The sequence below is a fragment of the Mustela nigripes genome, chromosome 7 (assembly GCF_022355385.1).
Source record: "Mustela nigripes isolate SB6536 chromosome 7, MUSNIG.SB6536, whole genome shotgun sequence".
In the NCBI taxonomy this organism is placed as follows: Eukaryota; Metazoa; Chordata; class Mammalia; order Carnivora; family Mustelidae; genus Mustela; species Mustela nigripes.
Window position 1 is genome coordinate 61,105,363 of NC_081563.1, and position 17,689 is coordinate 61,123,051.

The following is a 17,689-nucleotide window of genomic DNA, read 5'->3' on the forward strand; positions in this document are numbered from 1 at the left end:
TTTATTTTAACAATGTTATTTAATGTGAATTTCTTCTGAATTACATGTTAAAAATCACTGATTTATTTTCAGAAACTATTTTTAGTATTCTCAGAGGTTTGAGGTTCTTCTTTCTGTGAAATATACTAAAATGGTTTTACCATTATTTATCAAATGGACATATTGTGGTGTACCTGAGTGTTTCAGCTGTTGAACGTCTGACTTTTGGTTTCTGCTCAGGTCTTGATCTCAGGGTCGTGAGATTGAGCCCTGTATCATACTCTGTGCTCAGTGGGAAGTTTGCTTGAGATTCTCAAATCTTTTAAAAAATGGACATATTAATATACAGGTTGTCCTTTTACTTTAGAGATACCTGCTTTTCTGGTAAACTCAGTAAGGAAAATAAAAATATTGTTCATTTCATTTTGCTTTTACCAACCTGATATTTATGATAAAGTGTTTTTATCTTATAATAGGTTTTAAATATATTTTATCAAAGCTTTGGAGCTATGGAAACTTAGCTCATTCAATTTCTGTATCTAAAATAATGGGCAAAGATAGTTCATTTTATTTTTTATTTTTCTAGAGTGGGGGAGGGGCAGAAGTCAAGGGAGAGTTAGAATCTTAACCAGGCCTCACATTAACCAGGTACTCCCAAGATACTTCATTTTAAACTAGTTATTAGCCAATTCCTTTTTTTTTCTTTTTTTTAGTTTTACTTTATTTTCTAATTGAAGTAAATGCGTTATCTTTTATCTCCAATGCACATTATCTAATCTCTGCGTTCTCAGAAAGGCAAGAAAGACTTACCAGTCTGTTGGCTATATGAAGTAGACTGTTCACTTTCCATATTTCTTAGCCAAATTTACTTTTCATTGCAACGTCAGGACTTTGTACTTTCTTTGACAATAATGAGGTTTACTAATGGAAAAATATTTCAAATTGTCCTTCATTTGGTACCTGTGTCAGAGGTTTCTTTCTTTCTTTTTTTTTTAAAGATTTTATTTATTTATTCGACAGAGAGAGATCACAAGTAGGCAGAGAGAGAGAGAGAGGAGGAAGCAGGCTCCCTGCTGAGCACACAGCCCGATTCGGGACTCGATCCCAGGACCCTGAGATCATGACCTGAGCCGAAGGAAGCGTATTAACCCACTGAGCCACCCAGGCACCCCTGTGTCAGAGGTTTCTAAGACCATCCCCAGGTTCAGTGATTCACTAGAAGGAACTCAAAAGGACTCAGCATATAGTTGTACTAGTGGCTAAGATTTGTTACAGCAAAAGAATACAAATGAAATCAGAGACCGGAAAAAGATAGCACCCAGCCAAATCTGGTGGAAACTAGGTACATACTTGTAAGATTTCTCTTCTATTGGAATTGCACAGGATGTGCTTAATTTCAATTCCCAGCGATGAGTGTGACAGCGTGTGAGGTGTGGTCTGTTGGGGAACTCTGTTGAGCCTCAAGTCCGGGATTTAGGTGGGGTGAAGTGGGGGTTGTCATTTATAGTACCTGTGTAACTGACCACAGTGTCTGCAATTCCAGACTCCCAGATGGAAAGCAGATATTCAGCATAAATCAAATACAAAAGACATAGTGAGCCACTTCTGTTAGAAGAAGTTTTTATATCAGAGGAACAAACTCTTTACTGTTCAAATTTTCACATGACAGCCAGGGGCCAGACTTACAATCCAGCCATTCTAAGGATAAGAATGTAACTATATTACCTCTTTCTGCACAGTATACCAGAATTCTGGTTTTATACCCAGAACAATGTACTGTGGTAGTATTTGAGGTGTGTGAGAAATAACTCTCTTTGGTAAAGTAACAAAGGACCAATTAAAAAGAACAAATGGGAAAGGTGACCCTTTCTCAGATCAAATTTAGAGAAAAAATACATCTAGGATGGTAAAACCTTGCGTTTGAAAAAACCTTCAGTTTGAACTTCACTGGGATAGAAATCAAGAGCTTGGTGTCTGAAATCCTGGCTCTGGCTTCTTCCAACTCTGACTCCAGGCAACGTTCTTAGCCTTTTTTGTTTTCTTGTATGGGGGCCTTTGAGTAGTATCTGGCACTGTAACTGTTTATTACGAGTAAGTCCGTGCTTTTGATGCTGCTGCCGCTGCTGTTAATGTTATGAGTGAAATAAGAGGAAACGGAAATAAATGGCAAAGGTAATCTAAATAGGAGTCCTTAACAAAAACTTTTGGTCACTTAATGGAGTGGAAGATAATAGGGATGGGAATCTAAGAATGAGCCTATTGGCTACCAAGAGGTAAGGAAGAATAAAGTTGATCCCTACCCATTCTGTTTTCTTTAAGAGACAGACTTTCAGATGAGGGTATATGATGCTGCTCTAAGTTTTTAAATAGCCTTTTAGTAAATTGTAGATTGGCATATAGTCTAGTTCACCCTATATAAGGTATTCATTATATTTAGAATATAACTAACGTGTAATCTTAGATAATATACTTGGCCTTTCTCTTTTTTCCAGGAATTTTTAAGAGATATCTTCAATCTCCTGTTTTTGTTGCCTAGTCTGAAAGACAGACAACAGCCAAAGTGCAAATCACATTCTTCAAGAGCTGCTGCTTATGATTTGTTAGTAGAGATGGTAAAGGGATCTGTTGAGAACTACAGGCTAATACACAACTGGGTTATGGCACAACACATGCAGTGTAAGCGTTTTTTTCCTTTTAATCTTTCTCAATCTTATGAACAGAAAAAAGATTTTGGAAGCCATGGCCATAGAAAGAATCACTCTTCATACACTTTTAACATTATAAGCTATTGTTGCTACATTGTCAAAAGAGTAGACGTTGATTTGTTTAAAAAAAAAAAAATAGGTGTAAAGGACTATAGGTATCTGAAATATTTTGGAGTTTTTTGTTAAGTCATTTAGTGCCAAGTAAAATTAAATATTGGCAGTTGAATTTTTAGAGAATGAATTAGTTTTTCTGTGTGTTCTTACTAATTTTATTTCTTTTTTGAGTATTATTGGCATGCAGTGTTATATTAGTTTTAGTTATCATATATAATGTTTTATGTTTATTAACTAAAGTAAAGGAGAGTCGTGGCTGTTAGTAAAAGCAAAATACATTATGTTTAATAGTTTGTATGGGGGGGGCATCTTTTCCTCCCTCTTTTTTCAGCAGCTCATGCACCTTATAAATGGGACTACTGGCCCCATGAGGATGTTCGTGCAGAGTGTAGATTTGTTGGCCTAACTAACCTTGGAGCTACTTGTTACTTGGCTTCTACTATTCAGCAACTTTATATGATACCTGAGGCAAGACAGGCTGTCTTCACTGCTAAGGTACAGTTTTCCTCACTTCAGTATTAAAACTGTTAAAGTTTTTAAATTTCGGTAATAAATCTACTTCAATTTGGTAAAACATTGAGAAAATAATTTATGAATTAAAAATGACAGTATTTGATTACATAACTAGTATGTGATCTTATTTTTAGCTCATGTATATCTTGGTTATTTTTCTATTTCAACAGGTTACTCTTAATATGCTAGTATAATTTCTTTATTCCTCCAAAGAAAACACAGTTGTGGATTGTATACACTTAGTGTATACAATGAACATGGTATTCTCAGTAAAAGTAAATACAAATTTTCTTTACATACAACATAAGCAAAGCCTAAAACAAAGTAAGGGAATGTACCAGAATCACTTAATTTGTTTTATTTTTATCCCAAAGTAAATTTTACTGTGGGCCTAGTTTATCTGGGTTCAAATGTATGTTTCCTGTTATTTTTCTTAGCTTGTTATTTCTAGTTTTCACCCTTTTAAACAATGAACTGTTGTTTAGTTTACCTTCTGCTCTGCTTTTATAATTTCTTGGCAAATGTACTTCATGCTTCTACTTGGGTTTTTGTTTTCTTCCATCATGTCATCTTAATTTCCTGACATTCCCCTCCTTAAGAAAATATTGCAATTCTTTATGTACTTTCAGTGAATCCTTAATATGTTTAAGTTAGGCTTCAAAGTCTCCAAGTTACAGTATAGTCAAGTGGGTTTTTTTTTAAATGTTATATTAATGATTTTATCTTCTGAAACTGATTATGCTTAGAAATAGTTGAATAACTGATTCATTTAGCATATGGAAATTTTTGTCACTAAATTTGTGGCCCTGTCTGCTTAATTTTTTCTTATCATAATCATAATTTTTATTATAGCATCTTAGATTGTCTTTTTTTTTTCTTTTTTTTAACTGACATACAATGTATTCCTTGTTTCAGCAATACAGGTCTGTGATTCATCAGTCTTACACAATTCACAGTGCTCACCATAGCATATACCCACCCCAGTGTCCATCACTCAATGACCCCATCCCTCCCATCCCCCTCTACAGCCTCTTGTTTCCTGAAATTAGTCTCTTATGGTCTGTCTCCCTCTCTGGTTTCATCTTGTTTCATTTTCCCCTCTACTCCCCTATGATCCTCTGTCTTGTTCTCAAATTCCTCATATCAGTGAGATCATATGATAATTGTCTTTCTCTGATTAACTTATTTCACTTAGCATGGTACCCTCTGGTTCCATCCATGTTGTTGCAAATGGCAAGATTTCAGGTTTTTTGATGGCTACTTAATATTCCATAGTGTGTGTGTGTGTGTGTGGTGTGTGTGTGTACACATATTACATCTTCTTTATCCATTCATCTGTTGATGGACATCTAGGCTCTTTCCATACTATCTGTTTAATTTTTATGGAACCAGTAATGAGTGAAGAGGCATAATTTCAGTGATTTTTTTTCCCCCTGCCTGTTAACCTCGCCATACTTCATGATTTCTCTTCTAAATGTTAATGATCACTGTTTAGCCATTAGCACTTTCAGGAATTAAAATGTAGCACCAGAAACAACAATCAGATGTGTTAATTGGGAGTAGGTCTCATAAATGGTGGTTTTGTTTAAAAATAAATTTTGGGGGTGCCTGGGTGGCTCAGTGGGTTAAAGCCTCTGACTTCGGCTCAGGTCATAAACCCAGGATCCTGGGATTGAGCCCCACATCGGGCTCTCTGCTCAGCAGGGAACCTGCTTGTCTTCCTCTCTCTCTACCTGCCTCTCTGCCTACTTTTGATCTCTGTCTGTCAAATAAATAAATAAAATCTTTAAAAAAAAATCTAAATTTTGACTCGTCTCTACATAAAAAATTCTTAACAATAGAATTTGACATAACTTGGGAAAGTACTGTAGTCATATGTGCCCTTGATTATTTATGTGAATGTATTAGTTATTTTTATTTCCTTTTCTGATGTTCACAGCAAGAGTAAAGCTACATGTATTTTAATTGTGGCAAAATACACCCAACTAAAATCTACCATCATAACTGTGTTTAAGTGTGCAGTTCTGTGGTAGTAGTACATTGAGATTATATTACCACCATCAACCTCAAAAATTTTTTCACTTCCACCAGCTAAAACTCTGTACCCACTAAATTCCTCCTATTCTCCATTCCCCCAAACCTCATGCAACTACTATTCTATTACCTGTCTCTATGAATTTGACTATTCTAGATACCTCACTTAAGTGGAGGAGTGCTACAGTCTTAGCGTAGTGTCTTCAAGTTTCATCCATGTTGTAGCATGTATCAGAATTTCCTTCCTTTGTTAGGTTGAATAATAGTCAGTTGTTTGTACCACATTTTGTTAATCCCTTCACCTGTCAGTGGACACTTCTGGGTTGCTTGTATCTTTTTGCTGTTGTAAATAATGTTTCCATGAACATGAGTATTCAAATATCCATTTGAGTCCCTGTTTTCACTTCTTTTGTGTATATACCCGGAAGTGGAATTGCTGGATCATACTGGAATTCTATGTTTAGTTTTTTGAGGCATCGCTGTGCTGGTTTTCCATAGTGGTTGTGCCATTTTACATTCCTGCCAGCAATGCACAAAAGTGCCAATTTATTCACACCCCTGCTGGCACTTGTTTTCTGGTTTTTGACAATAGCCATCTTAATGGGTGTAAATATGTATTCCTTTAAGTAGTAAATACATATGTAAAGTATATATTTAGAAATTCTGCATTGAGTAAAATAAAACATTCTTGCTTTTTCTTAATTTAGAAGACTTCAGTTACTTCTGTTCTTCAGCCAACTAATACTTCTTCTCCAGCAATGAAGATATAAAGCCAAGTCTTTATTCCTGACTGTTGTATTATGTATACAGTTTGCATGTATCGTGTATCATCACCGCTCTTTCACACATTGGAAAATGTTTTGTGTGACTTCTACCCTAACCACATAGAGTATTAAGCCTCCTGTATGTCAGTTATAGTTGTTTTGTCAGTTTTGTTGATTCCTTTTATTCAGTTCCTTTTGTACTTAGTATATAATTTTGTAGTAACTACATGTCGAGTAGAATCCTTTTCAATGTATTTATGTCCTCAGTTTGGTTATAAGCTCCAAAATAGCAGAACCACATTACTGAACACTCTCCACAAGACTGACGCAAATAACTAGTGTATACTTCCGGCATATAGAAAGCTTATTATTCCACAAGACATCAGAGCTTCTTCAAAATTTTGACAGGTAGTTTGTAGTGAGGATAATATTTCATAGTGTTTTTGTTTTTTTTGTGTGTGTGTGTGTGTTTTTTTAGTATTTGGATGAATTAAAGTGTATCTAATAAGTGCCTATAAGGCTATTGTTTAGGACTACATCTCTAGTGAATGAATCTAGCCAGATAACTGAATTTCAGTTAATGATATTTGAATACATGGAAGGTTTTCAAGCATGTTGGCCAGTAATTTTTCTGCAGTTTTAAAGATTCACTGTTGTAGAAAAAATAAAGATAAGACTAGATGATGGAAAGATGTCATTTATTATTATAAAACATTTTTTTTTAAATGTATGGATTTATTTGTAGAAAATAGCTTTGTTGCATACCTATGTTGTTTTCTGTTCCTGCACAGTTAGAACTCGTGAAAACAGCATTGTACCAAATGAGTGTTGATCTGGAAAGCAATATTTTTTTAAAGATGTCTTTATTCAGTTTTCTTACATAATAGTGATGGTTACATTTATATAATGAATAAAATAACTCTTTAAATGCTAAATTGCTAAATAAAGAATAAACTTTTCTTACATAGAGCTAAAAGGATGAAAACAGATATACTATTAAACACATTGTAATACTTTCTTTGCTAGACTAATTTGCTACCATCAGTTTTGTTTTAATGGAAAATTTTTCTTTTGATTTCCAGTATTCAGAAGATATGAAGCACAAGACCACTCTTCTGGAGCTTCAAAAAATGTTTACATATTTAATGGTATGTTTGAGAACCGTATATGGAAAACTAATTAGATATAACCTATATAAGTTGAAAAAATTAAGTGAAGTTCATTTGTATTGGATTTGTCCTGCTGTGTACTCTTATTTTTCAAATTGAATTTTTTAGTTTTTGGTGTTCTTAGTAAAAGTGGCTTTTATCAGTTGCATGTCACTCATCTGCATGATGACTATTAATTTGTCCTTTAAAGAATTCTTTGTATATGGTCCTTTTCCCATCCCAGGGCCACCCACTCTCCCACCCCTGAGTATTCTGGTTGATTTCTCTTTGTCCCTTTTAATTCTCACCCCTCAAACTGTAAAAGCAATCAATCTTAAAAAATTAGCAAATCTTACAATATTATCTCTCTGCTTAAAACTCTTCAGTAATTTTTTATTATGAAAAGAATAGTATTCAGGTTCATCAGCACATGTCTTCTGATTTTGACCCTTCCTTTTTTTTTTAATTAAATTTAATTTTTTTTTCAGTGTTCCAGCATTCATTGTTTATGCACCACACCCAGTGGTGCTCCATGCGATACGTGCCCTCCATAATACCCACCAGCAGGCTCACCTAAGCCCCGATCCTCCTCCCTTCCATAACCCTCAGTTTATTACTTAGAGTCCACAGTCCTTTTAACCTCCCCCTCTCTTTATCTCTTTCTCTCTCTCTTTTTTTAAGTATTTGCAGTGTCTAATTTGGGGCTCAAACCTACAACCCTGAGATCAAGAGTCACATGCTGTACTGACTGAGCCAGCCAGGCACCCCTTCAGCTTCCTATATCCAGCGAAATCCTATAGCAAGTGTCAGTCCTTGGAAGCCCATCACCCTGTTCCTTCATCACTTTTGTGGCTGTTTATGCTGCTGCTTCTGCCTGCAGCACTCTTTCCTTAGCACTTTTCTCCCTTTTCTTCTTATTGTCTTCTTTCTGGAAGCAGCTTATTTTCAGCTCCTCTAAGAAAACTATGATTCTACAGCTCTGTCTCCTATCTTCCGCCGGTAGTGAAAGTTACTCATGTGTTAGAATCCTGAGGACAGAAATTATATCATATTTATTCCTATATTTTCCAGCCTCTGACATTTACTAAATGGTCAGTAAATGAAATTTTAACAAAATTTAAAAATTTAATAGTCATTCTTGGATTATAATTTTTTTTTGGATGGTGAGAAGGAAAGAGAATCTTGATAAAGCTCCATGGGTCTCAATTTGAAAACCATGAGATCGTGACCAGAACCAAAATCAAGAGTCAGATGCTGAACCGACTGAGCCACTCAGGCACCCTGATCCCACTTTCAATCTCCCTTTAACAGTTGGAGCATGCCATCTCAACTGACAAAACAGAAGTGTTTTAAACTGCTCTATTTTTTTTCTTCTTTAAGATACTATTTTTGAGAGTGTGCGAGAGCACGAGTTGGTGGTGGGGAGGCATGGGTAGAGGGAGAAGCATACTACCCACTGAGCAGGGAGCCTGATGCAGGACTCAATCCCAGGACTCTGGGATCATGACCTGAGCAAAAGGCAGATGCTTAACTGACTGAGCCACTCAGGGAGCCTTAAACTACTCTTGTATGAACTACTGAAGTTCATGGGTGCCTGGGTAGCTCAGTCAGTTAAGCATCTGCTTTCAGCTCAGTTCGTGATCCTGGATTCCTGGGGTAAAATACCAGTGGAGAGTCTGCTTCACCCTCTCCCTCTGATCCTCTCTGCCTACTCATGCTCTCGCTTGTGCATTCTCTTTCTCAAATGAATAAATAAAAAAATTTAAAGACTGCTGAAGTCCAGTGTGTAGTAAAACTTAGGTAGCCTGCAAAATTTTTCTTTTTTGTTTCATAATACAAATCTGCATCCTTTGAGTCCCACATTCCTTCCTAGAAATTATTAGACTTAAAAAAATACAAATTTCATAACAGTAACTTAAGCATCTTTAGGCACCAAGACTATTACATTGAAAATTTAATTTATTTTAAATTAAGCAGAATAAGTCAGAGAAAGAGAATTATCATATGATCTCTCCGATATGTGGAATTTAAGAAACAAGACAGAAGATCATAGGGGAAGAGGACAAAAATTGAAGCAAGACGAAACCAGAGAGGGAGACAAATCATAACAGACTCTTAATCATAGGAAACAAATTTGAGGGTTGCTGGAGGGAGCGGGGAGTAAGGATGGGGTAACTGGATGATGGTGAGTGGGGAAGGGTATGTGTTGTAATGAGCACTAAGTATTATGTAAGACTGATGAATCACAGACCTGTACCCCTGAAACAAATAATACATTGTATGTTAATTACAGAATTTAATTAAAAAAAAAAAAACCTGAAAATAAAACAGTGAAATTGAAGAAAGCAGTTCTATTGTAGATATACTCCCTGTTTTGTTGTTCTGTTATTTATTCAAGAATCTTGTGATAGTGTTCTTTTTTTGGAATATATATTTGATTGTTTAATGATCCACCCCAACCCCTTTTCCTTGCAGGAGAGTGAATGCAAAGCATATAATCCTAGACCGTTTTGTAAAACATACACTATGGATAAGCAGCCTCTGAATACTGGGGAGCAGAAAGATATGACAGAATTTTTTACTGATCTCATTACTAAGATTGAAGAAATGTCTCCAGAACTGGTTAGTACCAGAATGCTGATGTTTTTTTGAAATCTGTACAGATGTCCCAATTTTAATTACTCACTTTTGTTTGTTTTTAAAGAAAAATACCGTCAAAAGTTTGTTTGGAGGTGTAATTACAAACAATGTTGTGTCCTTGGTAAGTATTGGCACCTATTTATTTTTTTGAAATCTTAATGTAATGTTTTAGCTTATTAAAATAAATTACTTACATTTGGCTTTTGATTGTCCAGGATTGTGAACACGTTAGTCAGACTGCTGAAGAGTTTTATACTGTGAGGTGCCAAGTGGCTGATATGAAGAACATTTATGTGAGTAATATTTTATATATTATTAGACTTTTTCTGCTTTTAATTACTTGAATACAACAGGTTTATATTTGTCATCTTGATAGAAAATTAACTTTCATGTTTTTATTTATTTCCTTCTTCTGTGCAAATCAAATAAGAATTAAAGATAGACCACAGAGCTGATTTTTTTCCCCAAAGTTGAAATAGTTCTGCTTTTGAAAAATTAGTAAGATTCATAGACCATCTTGTCAATTTAAGGGAAAAAATTTTTTTTGCTAAAATTTAGATTTTATTTTTATTAAAAAAGTTTGTTTTCCTCAGCATTTTTCCCAAATGATAATTACTACTTTTTGTAATTTTGTGTACTATAAACAGTAATATGGAACTTTATAATCTGATTTAATACAGGAATCTCTTGATGAAGTTACTATTAAAGATACTTTAGAAGGTGACAACATGTATACTTGTTCTCATTGTGGGAAGAAAGTGCGAGCTGAAAAAAGGTATGCTTTTTGAAATGTAATGTTTATCATTTTGATATCAAATGGAAGTAAAACACTTTAAATGGTAAATTCATGTTAAACTTTCATGAAAATTATGTAATTAAGGTCAGCTGCTTGGGGTTTATACTTTTTTTTTTTTTTTTAAATTTTGAGGGGGAGAGAGTACAAGTAGGGGAAGGGACAGAGGCAGAGGGAGAAAGAGGGAATCTTAAGCAGGCTCCATGCTGAGCACAGAGCCTGATGCATGGGGCTTGATCCCAGAGCCATGAGATCATGACCTGAGTCGAAATTAAGAGTCAGATGCTTTACCTGCTGAATCACCCAAGTGCCCATCAAGCTTATTCTTATATGGCAACTTTTCATTCAGTTATCCAATTGAATATTCAGTCATTCAGTTATTATACTTTGAGGCACCTTTACATTTTTCCAAATTTTTTGTGTTCTTTTAATTAAATATTTACCAAGGTCTGAGTCTGTTAGCCCTTTGATGTATATACTCAGTGAATCATGGTAAAGAGTATCCTCATGAACTGAAGAGATTCTCCTCTGATTCTCTGAAGTGAGAGATGTTTTTCTTAAGAAGCAACCATAGGGGCGCCTGGGTGGCTCAGTGGGTTAAAGCCTCTGCCTTCGGCTCAGGTCATGATCCCAGGGTCCTGGGATCGAGACCCCGCATCAGGCTCTCTGCTTGGCAGGAAGCCTGCTTCCTCCTCCCTCTCTGCCTGCCTCTCTGCCTACTTGTGATCTCTCTCACATAAATAAAAAAAACAAAACAAAACCATAAGTTGGCCATTTAGGACAGGGTAATTGGGTAAAGAGATTTCAATTCTACAAGTGAACATTGAATGATAAGTAGAAATTGGATTGAGGGAGCATCAATTGCAATTATTAGGAACAAAGGCAGAGAAATAGAAATGACCTTGTATGTGCAAGAAGACTGGCATTAGGCTAGTCTGCCTCAAGGAGAGGATTTGCATTGACCAGTAATAGAAAATATGATTGGTATTCAATGATATAAAATGATTAACTTCTAGATTTTGAGGTTATTTGCATAATTTGTTGGCACCATTTGAACATCTGTCTGAGAGAGAACATAACTATTGTAAAGGGTGATTATTAGACCTAAGCCAGTGTAAAAGTGCAGAGGAAAAAGTGACAGAATTGAAGCTAGGAAAGAAAGAAAATCATGATAGGATGGTAATCTAGAAACTGGGGAAGAGAATCTCCCGAAGAAGGTATTCAGTTGACATATTCCATAAAGAAGAAGGGGGGAAATTACAGCTGAGTAGAAGCATTGGGTTTTGTAGAAAGATGTTTAGTGGGAGGCAGTAAAGTTTGGCAGTAAACAAAGAAAATGGAATCTGGAAAGGGCTTGGGGAACAAACACGACTTTTTCTAGACCGATCTGAGCATGTTGGAAGGCAGAGAATGAAAAGCCATCTCTTAAAATTGCTTAGTTGGAGATTTTACCAGGGAATCTGCCTTGATAGAAATGGTACTCTCTCAGTCTCCAGAGGGCCATGATGGTTGCAAGAGAGAAAAGTTGTAAGGCAGACATGAGAAGCTGTGCAGGCAGTTACAGGGAGAAGACAGGCCCATCCAATGAGAATTGGGTTAGGGTATCAGTTAAGACTTAACACAGAATGGAGTTAGTCAAAAGTTTGTTACTATGGAGGGGTATAATGAGGAATCAATAAAAGATAGTTGATAGGCTGAAGCATTTTCTTTTGAGAATGTCTTCTTAGTTGGAATAAATAAGCTTACTGAAAATATCTGTCATTCTTTTTTTTTTTTTTTTCTAAAGATTTATTTATTTATTTATTAGACAGAGATCACAAGTAGGCAGAGAGGCAGGCAGAGAGAGAGGAGGAAGCAGGCTCCCTGCTGAGCAGAGAGCCCGATGCGGGGCTTGATCTCAGGACCCTGAGACCATGACCTGAGCTGAAGGCAGAGGCCTAACCCACTGAGCCACCCAGGCGCCCCATATCTGTCATTCTTGATAACTTCCTACTTCTTGAAACATCCCCTTCTTTTGGCGAATACGATTCTACTGTTTTTCTGAAATACTGTCTCCTCTTTAAGGCAAAGTGTCACTCAGTACTTTTATACTCTTGCCATACTTTTTTTTTTTAAAGATTTTATTTATTTATTTGACAGAGAGAGATCACAAGTAGGCAGAGAGGCAGGCAGAGAGAGAGAGAGGAGGAAGCAGGCTCCCTGCTGAGCAGAGAGCCCGATGTGGGACTCCATCCCAGGACCCTGAGATCATGACCTGAGCCGAAGGCAGCGGCTTAACCCACTGAGCCACCCAGGCGCCCCCTCTTGCCATACTTTTGAATGTCTGTGATAATATAGTAAGTAGTCAACAGAAATGGGCAAAGGATCATCTTTTGCTCTGTCTTCAAACCTCTGTTTTTCTTAGTTTATTCATTCTTATCTGACTAATTTGTCTACCACCATAACATGAGTCCCTGTTGACATGCTTAGGATTTTTAATTCATCTTCCCTAACAGAATGTTGTGCTTTGTTCTCCCAGCTGTGACTTATGTGTCTCATAGATTCAGTAACATGTATATAACATGTTATATATTCTATAACATAACTCTTATCTCTTTAGTTCCATTATGTCATTTATCCTCTGAATCTTGCATGGTTCCATGGCCCACCACAGATCCTTCAGTAACTCTTAGCTCTCAAGAAGCAGTTCATACTCCGACATTGCCCAGAAACCTCTTCATTTGACTCCTTTATATTTCTATAACCTCACCTTTTGCCAGTCTCCCAAATAAACAGTAATGATGGATTTTAGACTTATTTCCTGTTGATGAAATCCTTCTCCTACCTTCCTTATCTCCCTGAATTTCTAATTTTTTCTTAAACTAAGCTCTTGATTTAAACAGATTCTCTTTAGAATCTTAAATTCAATGAAGAATTATTCCCCCAAATGCATATTTTTTCATGAATCCAAGCTCTTATGTATTTTTTGTTTAAACTGAAATTTTGGCTTGTTTGTTTTAATTTAAACTGGCAATATTTGTTAAACCATAAGACTTAGGTAACTTGCTGCTGCTGCTGCTGCTGTTTTAATATCAAGCAGCATTTATTGAATGCTATTTGCCAGGCAGCATTCTAAAAGTAGGAAGGAGTAGGCGCTTTAATCTCCATTTTAGAAATTTCCAAATTCAGAGTTAAGCTCAGAGAGGTTAAGGAACTTGTTGAGGGTCATACATCTAGTAAATGATAACAGCCAAACTTTGCAATTCTAATTTATAAAAACAAATCCTTCAATTCCTGTTCTTTAAGATGGAAAAGAAAATTCTGAACCAAAAGACATAACTCCTTTGAAATTTGGTGCGATGCCTTTTTATATTTCCATAGCACTTTACATATCTTCTTCATGGAATTTACCACAGTGTGCTTAACTTTTTATTTTTCTTACTTAGACACAGGAAAACACTTTTAGATTGGAAAAAGGCATGTAAGAGGGCAACATAGGTATAGATATATTTAATAAGAACATGATTTAAAGTATTGTTATTTACTGAGTTGAATACTGAAATACATGTAGTGTAAATGTGTTGCCAGCTAAAGTAATTTTGGAAGAGATTTTTAAGTTTTCTTTCTACTTTTTTTTCTGTCTTTCAGGGCATGTTTTAAGAAATTACCTCGCATTCTGAGTTTTAATACTATGAGGTATACATTTAATATGGTAACAATGATGAAAGAGAAAGTGAACACACACTTTTCCTTCCCATTACGTTTGGATATGACGCCCTATACAGAAGATTTTCTAATGGGAAAGAGTGATAGGAAAGAAGGTAATTTTATTTCTTTCTCTTGCTGTGTTTATCGTAAGTCTCCATAACAAGACAGTCATAACTATAAAGTTGTAAGCAACTACACATTTAATAAAATGAAATTGAATTTAGAAAGGGGATTGTATTTAAGTACAGTATGGCACATTCAGTCAATTCATCAATAGATATTTGGCATTTATTAGAGTTAGGTTTTAGGCACTCTGCTAGACATTAGTGACATGGCAGTGAACAAGATACACTTGATTCTTTAACTCAGAATTTAAGTCTAGTAGGCAAGTCTTATTGAGCAAGAAATTATAAATAAGATGTATCATCAGATAGGATGGTGGATATATCTCAAATCTGGGGGTATTAGGGAGGGCCTTCATGGAGATAACATCGGAGCAGAGCTTGAGTAAGGAATAGATTGAGAGGAATGGCTATTGTCTTTAGGTGGGTAGGAGGTGGGGGTGGAGTCGATGAGATGGGCAAAAGGCAATGGCCACATCATTTTGTTTTTAGGCCATCTTAATAATTATAATCTTTTTTTGATGTGAAACCTTTGGAACATTTTAAGCAGGGAACATTTAACCAGATGGGATCTAGAAAAGGTTATTCTGACTACAGCAGTAGAAATGGATTGACGGGTGATAAAAGGGATGTGGAGAGGGCATTTTGATAAACTCCAAAGAAGATGGTAGCTTAATGAGCAAGCATATCAGTGTATTTGAGAGCAGTACGTGACAGTTAATAGAATTTGATGATTATATGTATAAATAAATCAACAAAATTATTGAATATCTCTAATTTGCTGTTCTCACAGTAATGGGAATAGAGTGGCAACAAAGAAAAAGGTCTTTGTCCCTCTGAAGTTGAATTTTTAGTCTACTACTAGAGGTAGGAAGAAACATCAAGAATAACTCAGGTTTGTGGCTTGATCATAGATGAGTCAGTATTTCAAGAAGATCTCAAAAAATATCTCAAGAAAAAGGGAATTTGGTCAAAGTATTGAATGCTAAAGAAAAGGAATTGTTTCAGAAACAACATGGCTGAAAACAGCATGTAGAATGTCTTTGGTTATCTTTATCAGAGCAGTTTCATTTGGGTATTGCAGTAGAGAGGTAGATTGCAGTGAGTTAAAGATGATACTTGGTTCATATCCAGTTACCTCCAGATTCTTACTCCTTCCATAAGACCGGTGCTTTTCAAACTTACTATATGTGCCTCAAAGACCACAGAGGTGAGGAATGGAAGCAGGTGAGCAAAAAAAAGCAGAGAACAGGCCTAGCTCTTGCTTTCCATTCTTTGGTTGGGTAAGTTCTGATTTACACAATAGGGTTCTGACAGTGTTTTTTTTATGTAAGTTCTCTTGATTAAAATTTTTAAGGTTCGACTAAGGCACTGTATTTTAAGATTTGGGAAAGAACTGCATTTTAATCTTTATACTCCATTGCCTGAAACTTAATGAGCCAGTAAATGTTTCACTAAATAGGACATGAGAAGTGTAAACAGTGAGCATGCGCTAGCTATTCTTTTAAGAGAAGAACATACTCTTTCTTTGAGAAGATGGTGACTATTGCTGTAGAGGAATTGAGTTAAGGGGGCTATTTTTACCCTTAGAATTTTTTAAGAAAAATTTTATTTATTTATTTGACAAGATGAGAGAGCACAACCAGGGGGCGCAACAGAGGGAGCCTGACACAGGGCTTGATCCTCCAAGACCCTGGAAATCATGACTTGAGTGGAAGGCCGATGCTTAAATGACCGAGCTACCCAGGCGCCCCTACCCTTAGAATTTTTTTTGTTTTTTTTAAGATTTTATTTATTTGTCAGAGATTACAAGCAGGCAGAGGGGCATGAAGAGCAGGCAGAGAGAGAAACAGGCTCCCTGTCAAGCAAGGAGCCCCTTAAGGGGCTCGATCCCAGACCTGAGCCAAAGACAGCTGCTTAACTGACTGAGCAACCCAGGTGTCTCTATCCTTAGAATCTGAGTATGTTTAGAGGTTGTAGCAGAGGAGCCAGTAGAAGATGATAACTTTGAAAATAAAGGCAAAGTTAAGAAGTAAGCAATGTAAATATAAACTTTACTTTTTAGAACTCTTTCTAAACCATTTATAAAATTAGGACAACACTGCCCAGCTATTGTGCTTTCTGGTATTTTTCCTGATGCTTCCTTGTGTAGAAGTAGCAAAAATTTCTGCCAAGATGAAGGATTTTTTTAGGCCATAACTGATGCATTCAGAGTTGGATCTTAGCACATCCAAACTTCTCAGTCACTATTAAAACACTGTCAGCCATTTCCTTCTCTCCTCAGTTGTCACTTTCCAATTTAGACCGTGCACCCAAGTTAACATAATCTGCTTTCACTTGTTTCTGTGATTATACTTTTTCCTTTGTATATGGTGCTGAGTATACAGATCAGAAGTCATAAATCCTCAAACTTCCTAGATATTTCTTTAGTTTTTTTCCTTAGTTTCTTCTATACCTTTCAAATTTAAATCTTTGGGGACAGGACGGATGTCTCTTATTTATTTTGTTTCTGTCTCCTACTACAGAATGTTTTCTATTAACTAATAAACAGTTGCAAGCATGCTACCAGTACAGTGCTCCTTTTTCTTTACCTGAGATTAAAGGACATGAGTATTTTAATGCTTTTCCAGATCTTGTGTTTGTTTGCTGCTAATAAGATAAATGATAAATATTGTACTATCTATTCCAAAAGGAATAAGATTAAACAAAAAGAGCATATTTTATATTTATATATTATACTGATGTTGTCCATACTTATAGTTGTTTTTCCAAATGATTTGTTTAAATGTTCCTTAAAATTGTAGACTATGGATAGGAAATGACTAGGAAATGGAGTTGTTTTGTATGTATTATAATATATAATGTATCTGTGCCTGTTTCTGTATATAAAATACATTATGGAAAGTGAGGTAAAGTGATTCAAAGACGTTACTATGCAGCTTTCAACATTATTACCATAATTTTATGTAAATCATTTCAGGTTTTAAGGAAGTCAGTGATCATTCAAAAGACACAGAAAGCTATGAGTATGACTTAATAGGAGTGACTGTTCACACAGGAACAGCAGATGGTGGGCACTATTATAGCTTCATCAGAGATATAGTCAATCCACATGCTTATAAAAACAACAAATGGTGAGTTTTAAGTACTTTAGTCTTGGGATTTAAAGAAATTTTTTTCTGTTTGTAAA

The 17,689-nt window shown here is 35.7% G+C and overlaps 1 protein-coding gene across 4 annotated transcripts in view; it reads left to right on the forward strand.

The window, feature by feature from the left end:
* The window catches only part of USP34 (ubiquitin specific peptidase 34), a 239,199-nt gene that overhangs the window by 169,362 nt on the left and 52,148 nt on the right, over positions 1-17,689 (forward strand). For all 4 annotated transcript variants that reach the window (XM_059406010.1, XM_059406012.1, XM_059406011.1 and 1 more), the window contains 9 exons: positions 2,472-2,655; positions 3,133-3,293; positions 7,192-7,257; positions 9,733-9,879; positions 9,962-10,018; positions 10,113-10,190; positions 10,578-10,672; positions 14,318-14,490; positions 17,480-17,633. In XM_059406010.1, the coding sequence (XP_059261993.1) occupies positions 2,472-2,655; positions 3,133-3,293; positions 7,192-7,257; positions 9,733-9,879; positions 9,962-10,018; positions 10,113-10,190; positions 10,578-10,672; positions 14,318-14,490; positions 17,480-17,633 (1,115 nt within the window). The remainder of the gene's footprint in view (positions 1-2,471; positions 2,656-3,132; positions 3,294-7,191; positions 7,258-9,732; positions 9,880-9,961; positions 10,019-10,112; positions 10,191-10,577; positions 10,673-14,317; positions 14,491-17,479; positions 17,634-17,689) is intronic.